This window comes from Natator depressus, chromosome 2 (assembly GCF_965152275.1).
Source record: "Natator depressus isolate rNatDep1 chromosome 2, rNatDep2.hap1, whole genome shotgun sequence".
Taxonomy (NCBI): Eukaryota; Metazoa; Chordata; order Testudines; family Cheloniidae; genus Natator; species Natator depressus.
The window spans coordinates 118,016,304-118,033,500 of record NC_134235.1 but is presented as its reverse complement, the minus strand read 5'-3'; the positions used below and the strand labels follow the sequence as shown (position 1 = coordinate 118,033,500).

General features: G+C 37.7%; 1 protein-coding gene across 1 annotated transcript in view; it reads left to right on the top strand.

Moving 5' to 3' along the window:
* Positions 1-17,197, top strand: part of GMDS (GDP-mannose 4,6-dehydratase) — a 550,335-nt gene that overhangs the window by 104,361 nt on the left and 428,777 nt on the right. The window contains exon 4 of the mRNA XM_074944947.1: positions 5,211-5,320. Coding sequence (XP_074801048.1) covers positions 5,211-5,320 — 110 coding nt within the window. The remainder of the gene's footprint in view (positions 1-5,210; positions 5,321-17,197) is intronic.

Genomic DNA, 17,197 nt, shown 5'->3' with positions numbered 1-17,197 from the left:
TTTGAGGGCCTTTTGTCTTTGAAATTTGCTCGCTTGGATGGTTTAACAGAGCCCAAGTCTATCAAGCTTCAGAACATAATGTAAGATGTATTTTTATTTGGTTTGACTTTTGCTTGTTTTTATCTTATACAATTTGAAAAAAGACCAGTGGTGGTCAAAGCTACCCATTAAGGAAGGCTTGTCTTTTGTATTTTAAACTTGAAAATAATCGTCTAGCTGCTATAGCAAAAGATCATCTGAAGAGCAATAAAATAAATTAGTATATTTTTATGAGGAATGCTATTCCCAGTGTTTCCAGCGAAGACCGTATTAAACTTGGTCTACTACAGTTTAAAACGTCATGGCTAACATGGTAAACTGAAGCACAAGAAAATAAATAAGTAAGTATTCTTTTTTGGGTACCTCTCCTGAGCTCGTGAAAGGAAACAACTGAAAAAATATAGAACACCAGAAAGAAAGCAAATACTAATAATTTTTGACATTCTTTCTTGATCATTTTTCTCTAATAGAGGAATGATAACTATCTGAATCTGATGTGGAAGAATTAGGCTTGGAATCTCAGGAAAGTCTGTTCCATGGCAACTGTTTTGAAACAGGTCTCCAAGCAGTACTGGAGGAAATAAAGAAGCAATCAAGTAGCTTTAGTCTCATCAGCTTCTAAAAGCTGTGTGTATTCCCTGTGCATTCTTCACAGGAACAACTGATTTCAGTTTGAATAAAAGCACACTGCAAGGGGTGTGTGTCTCAAGAAGCAAGTAGTGACATTTTATAAAGCAAGCTGGATTGTGACTATATGCCCAAAATAGATTCCATATCTATTGCTTTCTAAAGGAGACTTCTAAGTCAGACACAAAGAAATTTTAAATTACTGTGTGTTGAAAGTTCTATGCACTTCGCATATTTTGTAAAACTGCGTACAGAACAAATAAACCCTGTCCCAAATAAAGTCTCTCCTTTTAAACTATTATATATAAAACTTCTCCTTTCCACAGATAAAAACTTCCCATTTTTATCTCGAACAGTCCATTCAGCATAGCTGTATACATTGCTGCCCTATTGTAAAGAGGAATGAGGTGGTCAAGATGGGAGTCTGGACCCAAACTACTGTGAGATTTACATTTCCTGCATGGAATTCCACTCAGTATGCAGACCACTGCTTTCTGTCTAATAGCTGAAATTTGAGTAGTCTTCAGGCATAGCTTATGTAGAATGTATTACAGTGATGCAGGTGACCCAAGCCATGGATAAGTGTAGTAAGGTCTGCGTATGGAAAAAACCTTTTTGCCAACTGCAAAAAGAGAAAAAAGTGCAACCTTAACCACCTCTATCTGGAACCTCAGGGGCAGCTACTGATCAAACATTATGCTCCCTCCTCACACCCACCTCACTTGCAAACCTGATTAATAAACAGTTGTCTCCCAACTTCCATGGAAGAAACTCATATAATCTCTGCATTTCTTACTCCTGAGGGAATTCTGTGACCAAAAAAAAATGTGCACAATATTTTAAAATTCTGCAAATTTTATTTGCCAATAAATAAATATGGAGGCTCCAGCCTGGCAATGGGGAGCACAGGCCACTGGCTACATAGAGGTGGGAGATCACCCTGCACCCCATCCCGCCCGGAACACAGACTCCACGGTGAGGCTGCACCCAACCCTGACACAGTGCAAGGGCTGAGTCTGACCCAGAAACACGCCAGACACACCAGTTTTGGGTAGACAGGCTCAGCCTGGCAGGATCGAAGTGTGTGTGTGGGGGTTACCAGGGGTAAGAGGTTTGTATGGAGCAGTCTGCGTGCCGGCGGGGGGAATGCAAGGGCTCACTGGGGAGGGTTCTGGCTGCAGGGGCAAGGGGTCTCCGCTGGAGGGTCCAGGAGAAGGTGCTTGGGGCTCAGTGGGTGTAGGGGGTGATGTGGCTCTTGCGATGGGGGCATCTGGGTGTTGCTGGTTTGGGCTCAGTGGGATGGGGGTGCAGGGGACTCACAGGGATGGTCCAGGTGTAGGGGGGGTGGGGCTCAGCAGGGTGGGGGTTTGGGTATGGGGTGGCTTGGTGGAGAGTTTGAGTATGGGGGGTGAGGCTCAGCAGGGAGGGCCTGCGGGGGGTGGTGTCTGGATGAATGGGGCTTTAGTCACTCCTCAGTTGCAGCTGCCCGTACAGCGATCCCTCCCACTGCAGCTGAGGAGTGAAGGGGACAGGAAAAGAGAGTGGGGTGCAGAACCACGGGAGGTTTCTGAGGGCGGATCTGACCCGGCTCTGACCGCTCTGTGTGGGGGAAGAGGAAGTGTGCTCCTCGCCCAGCCAGGACTAGCAGCTGAGCCTGGTGCAGATTGGAGCCACAAGCCAGCATGTCCCCAGCCTCGCCCCATCCCATCAAAGTGATCTACCTCTCCACCAGCTGCTCCGGGTGCTTGAAACAATGCGGCTGCACTGCTGAGGAGGGGCATGTGGCCACTCCCTTTGCTTCCCCGCCAGTCATTTTTCTCCCGGGAAGTAAAAAATCTGCAGGGGCATGAATTCTGTGTGTACACAGTGGTGCAGAATTTCCCCAGGAGTAATTTCTTCTGGTTGCTGCTCTGAATCCAAAAGCATTACCTCCTTCTTGTCTGCCTGAGTCTCAGCCAGCTAGTTCTCGTTTAGAGAACCCTTGGCTAGATGCTGAGTCTCTTATCTGACTGGTTGATTCTAATGAGACAGACACACAGCTTGAGTGTTGTCCACGTACTGAAGACCCTGTATGCCATTCCATCTCACTATCTCCCCTAGCAGTCTCGTATTCACATTGAAGAGGAGGAATGACAAAATTAGTTCCCTGTAGGACCTAACATGAGAGATCCTTCAGGCAAGATGAATAATCTCCCACTATTCTCTTGTGGGACCTCTCAGAAACAAAGGAATGGAGCCATTCAGTTTCCAGTCCCCTTTAACAAACTCTGGAGACCAAAAACATCAGCAAATAATCTGTTAATTCAATGTCCAGGGTCTTGCTTTAGCAGATTAAAAACGACGTCTCCGTCCATGATTGATTTTTTTAACAAAATGGCTTTCTTTAAAAATGGAGGTACTGCATAAGCTATTCATGTACACTGTTTTTGGTACTAGAAATGTTAAAACCTATTTACCGTGATGAATCAATTGTATTTTGAGAAGTTCTCTACAGGTTGTAGTTTGAGGACAAGGACAAAGTTGATAAGTTATATGGTGTCTTCGTTTTGACAGGAGTTGGCTCATGCTGATACCTCCTTTTTCACGTATCTGTTAGAAACTAACCAAATCAGGAAAGACTAAATACAGCTGCATGGCCAGTATATCTGACCCCCACAAATGAGACTTTTGTCAGTAATATCATGAAACATGGTGCATTGCCTGTTGTGGATGTGGTGGGGTTTTTTGTTTTTAATTACTCTTTCCTTAGTGTTACTTCATTTTTAGAACCTAAAGCTTTCAGGTCAGCAGTGCTGAGTCTGACTGTATTATCACCTACACTTTCAGCCTATGAAAAGTTTAGTGATGTGAGCATTCCTTCTTTGCAGGTGTTTGAGAATCATCTTTAGCTGCTGAATACACAAGGTAGCAAACTGACTTGGTCACAAAACCTTGTACTACATAGTTTTGTTCGGTAAAAACAAACCAAAGCACACTCTCTGTGTGACTCAATTGTATATTTAATGCTAGTTGTCACTGTGAAATATACTGTAGAGGGGAAATTGGCCATAGCTACCATTGAACATTAGAATATTTTATGTATTATGTTTTCAAAGAAGAATAGTAGAAGTAAAGCCTTGAAAAATTATCAAATAAAGAGCTGTCACTTATGGATGGCTTTGACTGGCTTTCTTGTCAGCTGGCCATGAACAGAACTTAGCAGAATATTATTTATGACCTACATCCTTGATACAAATTAGTAATGGGTGACACAGTTAGTATGTTTTGTTCTTTTCTTATCCTGGCACAAGACATTGTCACGAGTACCCACGCTGAGTGAAGGATAGACCTCAGTAGAGGTCAATGGTACTCATCTCTAATTGTATTCCAAGAAGACATTGTGATTATAAAATTGCAGATGTACATAATGCTGGGTTGTATATGAAATGTCTGGGGATAGGTGAAAAAATAATTGTCATAGATAGCCGAGAAAATGGTGTGCTCTAGTGGCCTGAGCTGAGTAGTTGGTACAGAAACACTTGAATTCTAATCATAGCTTGACTTTGGCTTTATGGTCTTGGTGAAATCACTTAATTTCTCAGCCCCAGTTTCCCCATCTTCGTTGTGGGAGGTGTGAGGAAATGAATTAATTTAGTTAACTTTTTGTACAAATATTTTGAAGGTGCAGAACTCTATACAAGCATTTGGTAACGGCAAAAGTAGTGATAAGAAGATACTTTGGAAAGAAGGCATAAAAATGTAAATCTTTTCAAGGGATAGGGTCAAGTAGTTTAGCCTTCAAATTTAGACTTTGTTGAAAATCTGTAGCAGTCAGCATTAAAAAAGATAGTCACCAATAGTTATCAGACAGTGGTATGTGAGATACTGCACTTATTTCCTGCTATAAATACGGGGAAAACATTTAGTTACTTAGGTTTGTTAACAGAAGACAAATTCTAGCCAAGATTTTCAAAAGTTATTAATGATTTGAATTGGCTGTCGGTAATAGAGGCCTGATTTTTCACAAAGCTCTGAGTATGCTCTCCATGAAGAACAGGCCCCTCAAAGATGTCAGGAGCTGGGCATTCAAAACAAGGATCCAAATTCACTAGTTGCATTAGAAAATCTTAGTCACTGGCATTTTAATGGTGGTGGCTAAAATCTGAATTTGACAAATGTTGATTTAAAAACAAAAATAATCGGTAAAAGGTATTGTTAAATGTTCCCCGTAAGTGTTGGAAACCCAGACTAAACAGTTTTGTGCTAATGGGTGAGAATAAGTGAAACTTCTCAGATGAGTTTAAATATCCTTGTTGAATGAAGTGCAACAGATTAAGCAAGTAATGTAAATGTTGCCAATTTAATCTAAGGTGGTGGTTACAACTCTGGTAAGGAAGATCATATTTTTAAAAATAATGATGTATTATATAGATAATTTTCTTTTAATTTCTTACCTGAATAGTGTGTATATTTTTAAATAGGACCTTGTCTAAGGACACCATATTGTTTTGAGAATTGAGTATATAACTTTTATTAGTCTAACTGTATTTTCTTGAAATCTGAAGACATGAAGCTGCACTATGGTGATCTCACAGACAGTACTTGCCTGGTGAAGATAATTAATGAAGTGAAACCCACTGAAATCTACAACTTGGGAGCGCAGAGCCATGTCAAAGTAAGTAACTTTTATCATTGAGAATTTTGAATGGTTAGTGATTGTGTGCACTATATCTCTATTCATAATTTTAGTCCAGAGCCCCTACAGCATTTCAACAATTACTAGTTATAACATGTGAGCACTGCTTTAAATCATAGCAAATACTACTAACTTGGTGCTGAATACTGTACCAGTTTCCGTACTGAATGAAAAATTAAACCTCAAGTGGCAGTATGAGGTTAAATTGGCATTGCCAACACTATCCCCAATTTTTGAGGCTTAGTGTATCCACCATTTGAAATAACATTGGTTTCAAAATGTCCTGAAAAGAAACCCTAATAGAAGACTAGCACACTGTTGGTTTGTGTCTGAACCAAAACATTGTTTTAAAGTAATATTTTATTTTTAGCTGATATATTTGATGATGTGTACGAACCTGACTAAAAAATTCCAAATAGCTGAGTGCTGTTCTCAGTTCTGGTCAGAAGCCTTTGGGGTGAAACATTTAGTTCCGTACTATTCCTCACCCAAAGCCTCTAACTAGCAGTCTTTGACTTGCTCCTCCTTTTCTGTCCACCAGCAGTCTCCCCTTTGATCCTGCTGGTGTCTGTCTTGGAATGCTTTGGAGTAGCCTGTCATTATTTTATTTTTATATATTTTTATTTACGAGGTATTTGCAACTTTTTAGTGCAGGGATTCTCAAACTGGGGGTTGTGACCTCTCAAGGGTCCCAAGGTGGTTATGTGGGGGTCACAAACTGTTAGCTCTGTGGGGCTGACAGCCCTGAGTCCCCATTAAATTAAATTACCTCTCCCCCATTTTTAATTTATAAGGGGTGTCGCACTCTGAAGCTTGCTGTGTGAAAGGGGACACAAAACAAAGTTTGAAAACCACTGTTTTAGTGTGTATGAGTTGCATCTGTTGTTGCTACTAGTCTGTTAAACGTCTAGTGGGTGCCATAATGAAACATTTACAGTGTCCTGTATAGTACCTACAGAAAGTCGTCTTCTGAGTGAAAGAGACTAACCTCGTTTAATTCTTTACTAATATGGAAAAGATTACCCAGAAATGAGCATTTCAAGGTCATTGCTGTCCCTGGTGATTTTTCTCCAAAGAAGAATTTAACCTTTTCTCTCCTTGATGCATTTCCTTTTCTTTTCCTTTTATCCTGGATACACTACTGATCTTCCGGTGTTAATTGACAGAACACTGGCTGTAACAGAACCACAATACAATAGCCACCATTTTCACAGCCTCTTCTGTTAAAATCGGTTTATTCTTGACGTAGAAATAATTTGAGCTTCTGGCACCCTACTTAACAGCGAATGCTTCAAATTAGTTTTGTACCCAGTCTTATTGATCTTCCTTCATTTGCAACTTATGTATTGGTTCATGAAAAGTAACATCTCCACTTCCCCAAGCATCTGCTTAAGAATGTATCATTACCAGTGAAAGGTTCTGCCTGTGCCAGTTTTGAGGTAGACAGTGTCCTTTGAAAGAATGTGACATGTAAATGGAGAGAGAGTGCCATATACTCCTGAAGGGGAAATGGAAAATTTTAAAACTGTCAAAGGGTTGAACTTGCAGCTAGAAACAAATTTTACTTTGAAATACCAATTTGCTGTGAGTTCAGGAAAGTGATGTGAGTAACAAGGTGAATTTTCTGTTAATGGGATGGGCAGCTGCCTAATGTGCATGTAACTTTACATAAAAAAGATAGAAATAAAAACAGCACCTTATTGTAATCACAGAATTCTCTTTAAACACATGTAGTTTCATTTACCATGGGGAATCATCATTTGCATTTGCTACTTTAGTTCTCTTATAAATTAGGATCCATAGACTACTCTTAACTACTTGGTAGCAAATCGTGATTAGAAAACAATGGTAAATCAGCCACATGCACCTTCTGCCTCCTTCCTCTTCTAAGGCCAGGAGCGGGAGTGGGTACATAATTGCTCTCAAACTCTTGTGTCTAAGCCAGCAAAAGCAAATCATGCCTAAAGACAGCAACTAATGACTGGTCTGATCATAGATATAAAAATTAAATGGAAGCTTTTTAAGTTTTAAAAATAATACTTTGGTATTATCAAGATGATTTAGAACTGGTTCAGCAATGCCAAATGTTCTAAGACTGCTGCTGACACTAATGGAGTTGGGAAAGTCTTGACAAATCAGACGTCAAGAATTATAACATTCAAAAACCAGTCGGAGAACACTTCAATCTCTTTGGTCACTCGATTACAGACCTAAAAGTGGCAATTCTTCAACAAAAAAACTTCAAAAACAGACTCCAACGAGAGACTGCTGAATTGGAATTAATTTGCAAACTGGATACAATTAACTTAGGCTTGAATAAAGACTGGGAGTGGATGGGTCATTACACAAAGTAAAACTATTTCCCCATGTTTATTGTCTCTCCCCCCCCCATTGTTCCTCAGACATTCTTGTCAACTGCTGGAAATGGCCGACCTTGATTATCACTACAAAAGGTCCCCCATCCACACACCCCCCTTGCTGGTAATAGCTCACCTTACCTGATCACTCTCGTTAGTGTGTATGGTAACACCCATTGTTTCATGTTCTTTATATAAATCTTCCTGCTGTATTTTCCACTGAATGCATCCAATGAAGTGAGCTGTAGCTCACGAAAGCTTATGCTCAAATAAATTTGTTAGTCTCTAAGGTGCCACAAGTACTCCTTTTCTTTTTGTGGAGTTGGGAAAGTACCTGTTCCTTCATAATAAGATTTTGCAAACTGGTGAACATCCTCATCAGCACATGATTTAAGCAAAGCTTGCTTTAATCATAGCCTATGTAAATTAACTACTTTTTTGTGTGTGTGGTGCTTTCAGAGAAAAAGTTCTAATCTTAGCTTACTTTACATTCTGGTCACTTGGAATCAATGACGTCTGCAGTGTGTTTTGGTGGTGTTTATGTTGGCTTGTGTTTATGTAGAATAAAGTTTTCTATCACTCTCACTTCCAGTTAATTTTATGTGAGCCATGCTGAAAGTAAGGAAAATAAAATAATAGGAAGTTGGTCTGGTTTCCTGTAGGAAACCAATGAAGATGAAATTGGTTCTTGGAATGAACCCACAGCAGTCTGGGAAATACTGACAGAGAAGACCATTTTTCTAAATCGTAAACAGTGAGGATTATGACTCATGAGTAGGTCATTGAGAGGCTGATTTGATCTTATGCTGGAGAAAGTGAGAGATGAAGACTGAATTTGCTAGTTTTTGGAAACTGTAAACTTAACATGATATCATCATCAGAGTAGGAACAAATTATCCAGTGTGTAATCCTGCCTGTTTACATGAGGAATGGGGTTTATAACTTCTACAGAGGATGTTCAGTAACAGTAGCACATTCACTTCAGAGCTGTTATGCTAGCAGTTTAATCTTAAATTCTGTTCTTTAGACACTGCTGTATCATGAATCGTCACTACTAACCATGCAAGTATTTTTTTTTTTTCGTTTGGGTAGAATTGATGGAGGTAATTGGTTACTGTGCATTGACTCCAAATGCCAAGCACAGAATAGGTTGTTCTATGTACATGCTTGATTAACTGAAACCAGTTATCCAAAACTCCCTGCTAGAGACCCTGACATATGCCATGTCTACACTACCACTTACGTCGGCAAAACTTATGTCGCTCAGGGGTTTCACTGGCATAAGTTTTGCCGGTATAAGTGGTAGTGTGCACAGTACTATGTCGGCGGGAGAGTTTCTCCTGTTGACATAGCTACCTCTGCTCATTGGAGGTGGTTTAATTATGTTGATGGGGAAAGCCCTCACTTCAGCATAAAGCAGCTACATGAGAGCTCTTACAGCTGTGCCACTATAAGGTCTCTAGTGTAGACATGGCCATAGACGCATGTACTTTAAAATCTATTAACTATATTCAAAATTCCTTCAAATATCCGAAACCTAGTTTGACTGAATTTGTTTAATGCCATTTCCTCACACCATTTGGCTAATTGAGGGGGGTATTGCATATTTGTGTGTGTGTATAGAACAGTGCACAGCATCTTGTATCTATTTTAGGCAAACATAATTATGAACAGTATTAATTGCACTAGGAAACCACAGTGCAGTATTAACTGTAGGTATTTTACTGTTGCCATCTTAAATTAATCAAGCAGGTATATACTCAGCTGATGATAGAAATGTTGAAAGCAAAGGGCAGCATAACACTGATATAGAGAATTCTGTCTTATATTAAACAGCTTAGAGTTAAATTCAGATGTGGTACAAAGGGATGCAACTGCTTTGTTTACGATGGAGTTAGTTTTGCCTAGTTACTCTAAGTCTGAATGTGGCCCTTTTAGTGCACTTGCTGTAATCAGTAGGAGATGACCTATTATGGGCTGTTGGCAGTGATTATTAATGTCTCTTGCCAAAACTGTTGTCATAAAATATATGACGTGAAAAAAATGGGCTGATGTATTGCAACCAGGGTGCCTAATGTTTGCAACACAGACACATTGGCCATGTGCCAGTGGCCCTAGCATTAGACCTTATTTGCATATAAACTAACTTTTTAAAAAATCCAAAATACATGCCCATAACCACTGTGTTTGCTGGTACTTGTTTCTACCTTGCAAGATAAATACAAATAGTTGATTGTTTTTGTTCAACAATGATGAAACCCTGAAGTTGATCAGGTTTTTTTAAACTGCAGTTGTTGAGAAAGGGTGGATCAGGGCTACATTTTATTGCTACGTGGTCTGCATTTGGCACTGTGCTTGGACATTGACACTCTACTGCTATGATACCAAAATATCAATCAAATAATAATATGCATCACTCATAAAGCACTTTTCATTTAGAGAGCTCAAAGTAATTTAGGAGCCTTGTCCCCGTTTTGCAATGGGGAAACTGAGATGCTAGGAAAGGTTAAACAACTTCCTGTATGTGTAGAATCCCAGTTTTCCGACTCTTTGGCCTGCCCTCTGTCCATTGAACCGCATTGCCTCCCAAATGTTGTAAGCTGGGAAGAGTCAATATGTGACTAAACAAGAGGAATACTTCAAACAACCAGTTGTCCTCTGGTAGCAGATTTTATTCTATCTGCAGCAGCAGCGGCATCTCGGTTTTGTCTCAGATTTACTAATGCATTGCTAGATTTGAATATTTTGACACATGGCCAGTGTTTGCTTCTAATCAGAATATAAAGGTACCCCCAAAATGTTGGTTAGCTGGAATATTTTATGCAGTAGAAAAAGAATTCACAGTACATTGAGGAATTTCAACATTATGGGCCTGATTCTAGAGTAACTGCTGAAATCAATTTAAGTTACATTGGTGTAAAGCTTGTGTAAATAAGAACAGAATCAGGCCCATTGCGTTAAGTTTTTTACTTTAGCATAAAATTTCAGTGGATTTATTTCTGCTTATGTAGTTCTAAAATGCTGATTGTTAATATACGGTACTTTTTTGTAGTTGTCAGAATTTTTCACTCGGAATTTACCACAGCATTGTTTTAAATATTCTGCAGAACTGCAGGTAGTCCATAAGTACGTATATGTTTTTGATTTTCTTTTCATGTAAATCGGATTAATTTTTAATGCTTGGGTGCCTAAACACCAATATTCGTTTCTATGAGTGGAAATGTATACTTGGTTCGTAGGCTTGTGCTGATGTTTACTATCTATGTCAATATTGGAATTAGCACCACCTGAGTAATTTTTAATATTCACTAACAGTGAAACATGATAATTCTAGATGTAAATTCAGAATATCTGGCAATAAAATAACATTGGTCCATGTTTGTTCGGAAAAAAAAATAACATGCTACCAAGCTAAAACACTCCCCTTTAAATTTACGTATCAGAGGGCTCTGTCTACAATACATAGGAAGTATTTGCAAACTGGTTTATTTTCCGAAAACATATAGCTACTAGAATAAGGTTTTGTAAGTTCTACTGATGATAGTAGAAGGGTTGGTATTTGTATAGTTCAGTAATCAGGTGGATTAATGTAGTCCTTTTTAACTGATCTTCTGGTTAAGGCCTGATCCTGCAAACACTTACTCAAGGGCTTAGTTTTAAGCATGTAAGTAGTCCCATTGAAGTAACAGAATTTATATGATACGACTGGTTCTAATACCTATCTGTTTCCTTAAAACAAACCAGTTTTAAAAATACCATCTCTATATTGGGGATATGTATTACTTTTACAGTGTAAATTTAAAAGGCCGTGTTTTATCTTGGTAGTGTCTGGATTTTTTCCAAACAAACATTAATCAACAACATTAATGCAATTACTCATGTATTTAAAATTAAATGTGGGCAAAATGATTGTAGGTTTGGAAGATTGGAATTGAGAGACTTATCAGTGACATTTATATGACTTGTATCCATTCAGTTTTGGCCCTGATCCTGGAATCCTTACTTAGGTAACCCTCATTGACTTGAGTTCAGTTTTGCTTGAGTAAGAATTGCAGGCTAAACCCTTTGTTAGGAAATTCTAAAGTGTTCCCAGTCCTTCTGCACTATCAAAAATAATCAGAACTATACACTACTTATAGCATATAAATCATAGTTTTATCCGGTATGCAGAAGTAAAATGTTTCTGATCATTCAGTTTGCACGTTTTTTGTGCTTTGTTGTTGTATTATATTAAGTTTCCATATATTTAGCTATAAGCATTGCAAAGGCCTAAGTGGGCAGCAGTTTGACCATCGAACAGTGAAACACTCATTGTAGCAAAATCTAGTTCAGTTAATGGACAAGAATAATGGCTGTGCTAAGGGTAAGGATGCAGTACACACTGTATAAACAAAAATAATCCAATAAATCTCAACTTTATAGAATTTAAGAACTTCACAGTTAGGTTTTATAGAATATTTTACTATATCACAAGCTGGTATCAAATTATCTTTAATTGAAAGTGTGTGGGAGTTCATTTGATCAGCTAAGAAGTAGAGCCCATTCCTGGTTTTTGCATCAGTAGGAACCTGAATGCAGACTGCTTTGCTGTAGGGATCCTGCTCACCAGGATAGGATTCCATAGAATTGGCTAGGGCACCATGTTATGGTGCATACTTTGCTGCATCTCTTTGCCAAACCACTGTGCTCAGCTACCATCTGTTAGCTAGCCTAGCACTGGCTTCTCGCAGCAGTTTGTGCTTCTAGTTTCCAGACCATAACCTCTTGAGGAAGTGGTGTGTGAGCCATTTCATTATTCAGGAGCATCTCTTAACACTTGTGTGCTCTGAGGAAGAATCTTGCACTGCTGCTTCACAAGAGGAAGAAGATCCTTGCATTACCTTATCAACCTCACCTGCACCAGCGAGTGGCTTAATCCTTTAAAGTGCTGATCCAGCAAAGCACTTAAGCATGTGCTTAACTTGAAATTGGTGGGATTACTCAGGTGCTTAAAATTAAGCACTTGCTTAAGTACTTTGCTGGATTGGGGCCACAATGTTGGGCTCTTGAAGGTCAGAGCCTCAATGTGGCTGAGGGAAGCGTAGGGTTCTTTGTATTCCTTTTTTAAAGTGTGTGTGTCATTTTGCCTATGTCTAGCTTTAAAACTCTCTCTCATTGCATTTCTGAGCAATCTAATTCAAATGTAAAGCCATTTAAAAATTCCGTTATACGCACATATTATTTTACATGGGGGTAGGGTTGAGGAACACTATGAAAATCGTATTATACCTGTTCAAACAGATTGTTTTCTTTTATAAAATCTGGGAGGAATTGTCATTTTGATAGGTGGTGGTGGTTGGAATTTCTCTTATTAGTAGACCACACAAAGATATGTATGTTTGCATTTTATATCATCAGTCCAGTCATAATAGCTGCGTGCATTGGCTAGCCTAAACTAAATCTAAAACCAAAAATATTTTTAGTAACTAAATATAATTGTCACATGGCTTCAACAGATTAATGTAATTGTTAGATAAGTATACATACTGTCTGCTAATATTATAAATGTATGCAAATGAATAATGGGATTATATGATGGGATTATATGATTGCAGTAGTATGTACTAAGAAGAATATGTTGATTTGGTTCTTTAGCAAGTACAGTGTTACCAAATTCTTTACTTTGTGATCTGAAACAAGTACTTTTCAGGCCAAGCACACTGGGAGCCAAATTGAAGCAGTATTTTTATGAAAACAAATGGACATGTTTAGTGCTGCAAAAACCTGTAAAATTACCTCTTTGTGCCTTCTCCCACCTAAAACACCCAAATCAAATCCTCTCTCCCAACACCTCACTGTAGCAATTTTTCCTGGAATGGAAAAAAATGCTAGAGATTATATGCTTTTGGGGTCATACTGATTTCCTTTGTATTGCACATATTTATAATTTGTTAGGTTTTTGCTTTTTCAGTCTCTGATGTTGTTGTTTTTCATGTGTCACTGTAGTGATAAGCACTAAGAAGATTACCACCAATAAATTTTATTTTAAAGTATCAGGAAAGCAATCTGGGGAAAAATGAAGCATGATAATGTATTGAATACTTATCAAGGGTGTGAAAAAGACAAGACAAAGCCCTGAAGCAAAAACTTTTCCATGTGATTGGATTGTTAAATAGCAAAGAGTGTAAATATTGTGATGAGCTAACTGAAAAAATTATAGACTACATTGTCGGTTGGTTATTTGTAAATTCAACAGTTTTATTTTTTGCAAGATATTTTATAAATGCAAGTAAAGGACTTTTTTTCTTTAATTCCCCTCTTGTGCAATACAGTATATAAAGAGGACTACACACTTTGATGGATGAAGTGGTCCTTATCTTTATGATCTCGATGACTGATAGACTATGTTCTTAATCTCCTGCTTTGTGCATTATTGGTATTTTAACATTCTGGGATGGATTCTGAACTCAGTTATGTTGTTGTAAATGTAGAGTAACAACTGATGCAGTAGAATTACATTGACTGCAGTGGCACTGAAGCAGGTTTTCATGAGTGTGACTGAAATCCAAAATCTGAGCCCTTATTAAATCTATGTAATTGCTGATGGATATTCTAGCATAATTAAAATAACCCACATTTTGACACATTACCATGTACATATTAAAAATTGAAAATGAGTTATGTATACATTCGCTAAGATCTCAATTGGAAAAGGTAGTTAAATTGGGAGTGCCTTTAAAAATAAAGATTTTTATGTACATTTATTTTAAGTAGCCCAAATTCTGTTTTTAAATTCATTTAAATGTAGAGGGAGGAAAAATGCAAGTTCTGTAAAGGTTTCTGTATTTTTTGGGAAGTAAGCAAATGCCCCTTAGTACTTTTCCTTAGGACAGCTGGTTCGGTGGAAGATAAATTTGATGGAAAGAGAAGGAAAATAGTTACGGTGTTTCTGGCATATTTCTTCTGTCAAATAGATGGCAGCAGAGTGTTATAGACAATGGAGCAGTCCAGTCCTGTAGTTGTAGTGAAAGAATGGTGACATTGCAAGCTGACTTTTATCAACTGCAGCCCGGTATAACTTGTGGTTAAACACAAAATAAGAAAGAAAGCTACCACTGATAATGCAGGAGCATAGAGGATGAAGAAGGGTATGAGATGCTATAAAGTTCTGAATTCTGGAATAGTCCCAGGTGGGAAAACTTAATCTTTTAAGGTATGTCGTCCTCTCATGCAACATGACTGAAATCAACTAAAATAATATGCATGTCAAATTAAAATGACAGAAATAGAAAGTATTCACAAGTTGCAACTGAAAGTAATGAACTGCTGCCTTGGGGTACTCTAGGACTTGGCCTGCATGCCTGTTTTTTAGTTAAGCAAGTTAAAGAGAGGAAATGTCAGTCCTCAAATCAGGCAAGCATTCTTTGGGAACGTTTGCTCAAATGTCAGCATTTTTTAGAAACAGATCTGCAGTCTGTTATGCCCCAATCCCAAAATTAGATTTGCCATTAAAAGGGTTCAAGTATTAAATGCGTCTTCAGGATAAGTGGTTAATTAATTAAAGTGGTGCAGTGTTTTAATTAGCATTCACTAGTTGCAAAATTAATAATGGGTGTACAAGGGGTGTAGTAATCAAATATTATATTTGATGTTTTCAATATTTTGTCTGTATCTGGAGCTTTTAGTAGGATTACCTTCAAAACAGAGGATGAAATCCTGGCTACGTTGAGACCAACGGTAGTTTTGCAATGAACTTCAATGGAGCCAGGATTTTTCACCTACAGTGAAGAAATTTTGGAGCCTATCAGTCAATTTCAGCCCAAAATTGTTGTCTTATGATATAATTGTAAAAGTAAAGAAACAATCTGAGATATGAGTGTTTAGTTTCAAGATTATTGTGGCTTCATTGTACTTCAAGGTTTGGAAAAAATCAGCCCAGGACAATCTTAGTGCTACCAAACCTAGAAAGGACTTTATTTCCGATAACACTGTATTAATACTACTGTTCAGAGTAAACATATGCCACACCATTTATTTTCCTGCTGTACCCTACATGATTTAGTTTCCATAAACAGAGTTCATTGTTACAAAATTGTTTTCAGAAGTGTATATAACAACTGAGTAAAGGCAATATCTGGCAAGTCTTTGTTGTGACAGAACGTTATTTCTCACATGTTTTTTCCTTTCTAAATCTGATATCCTAAGAATCCCTACCCTTATTCGACAAGTTAACCCTTCCTCCTCTCCCCAACTTAATTTAATTTCTCATAGCTAATAAAGGCATTTTCACTCTGAAGTGTGTTGCAACTCACTCTAGCTATTACAACTAAGACAGACTAGAAGGGAGTGTAGTTTCCAACTGTGTAATGTAACAGTGCAAAAATTAATAACCATGGCTGCTGATGTTTCAGCTTTGATTAAACTGCTGTTGGTGACACAGTATGAGTGGGCCTGTGTGATTCTTTTAAAATGCTTTTATAAAATGAGGTGTTTTGACAGTTTTAATAAGAGTGCTACAGTATCATATGTACTGTATGTAATTCATGTTATGTCAACATTGCTAAAACATGGACGGTATATGGACTACATACATACAGTACTTTAGCTATGCAATAAAATGATAGTATTCTATTCCTTTCTTTTAACTTTCTGTATTTAGTATCAGTTTCATTAAGCATGCCATGTTTTACAAAGAAATCTTCTGTTTTGCTTTCAAATACACTTCTGAGGACATTCCAAATTAACAATAGTGTTTAGAAACATGCCATGTTTGTTTTAATGACTTTTATGCTAAAAAGCATAACAATGCTGTTCTAATCACTCTAAAAGGAAACCTGAGTAAGCAAAAGCATGCATTGAACACACACACACACACACTTCACTTAATAGAACAAAATATAAGAACATTTTAAGATCCCTTCAGAAAGCATTTTCTAAATGTATTTCACCTGACAACCTTTTGTATCGTCAGAATAAAATGCTGCAGGGCCCTGCTTAGGCAAAATCCCATTGAGGTTAGTGCTATTTTTCTGAACAAGGAATTTATCTTGAAAAGCATGATTTAATTTTCTAAAATCTGAAATACTTCTGTATCTGTTTTAAGTACCAGCATATTTTTTTCTCCTTACAATACTTCACCCTTGTGCTGATTAATACTAGGTTCATTTTCTGTGTTCTTAGTATGGTCAGATATATGTATGGCTTATGTACCTCTTTGAATCATATATATTCACCCCTTTTATTTTCATGATCAATGGAAGAATTACAGTATAACTTTTTTTTAAATGAGTCTGTGTAGATTTTTAATGCATGTGGAATAGTTGAAATAAAATTTTACTTACTAAAAAGGGTTTTGCAGATTTGTAATACTACGAGATAACAATAAGGTTACTGAAAAAAATCCGTTTTCGTAGTCCAGACTATCACACTATGGGACACATTCAAGACTATGGAACCTGTAATTATGAAATGCCATAGGTTCAGTAGTCAGAGCACAAATATTTTGAGGGGTAATTACATT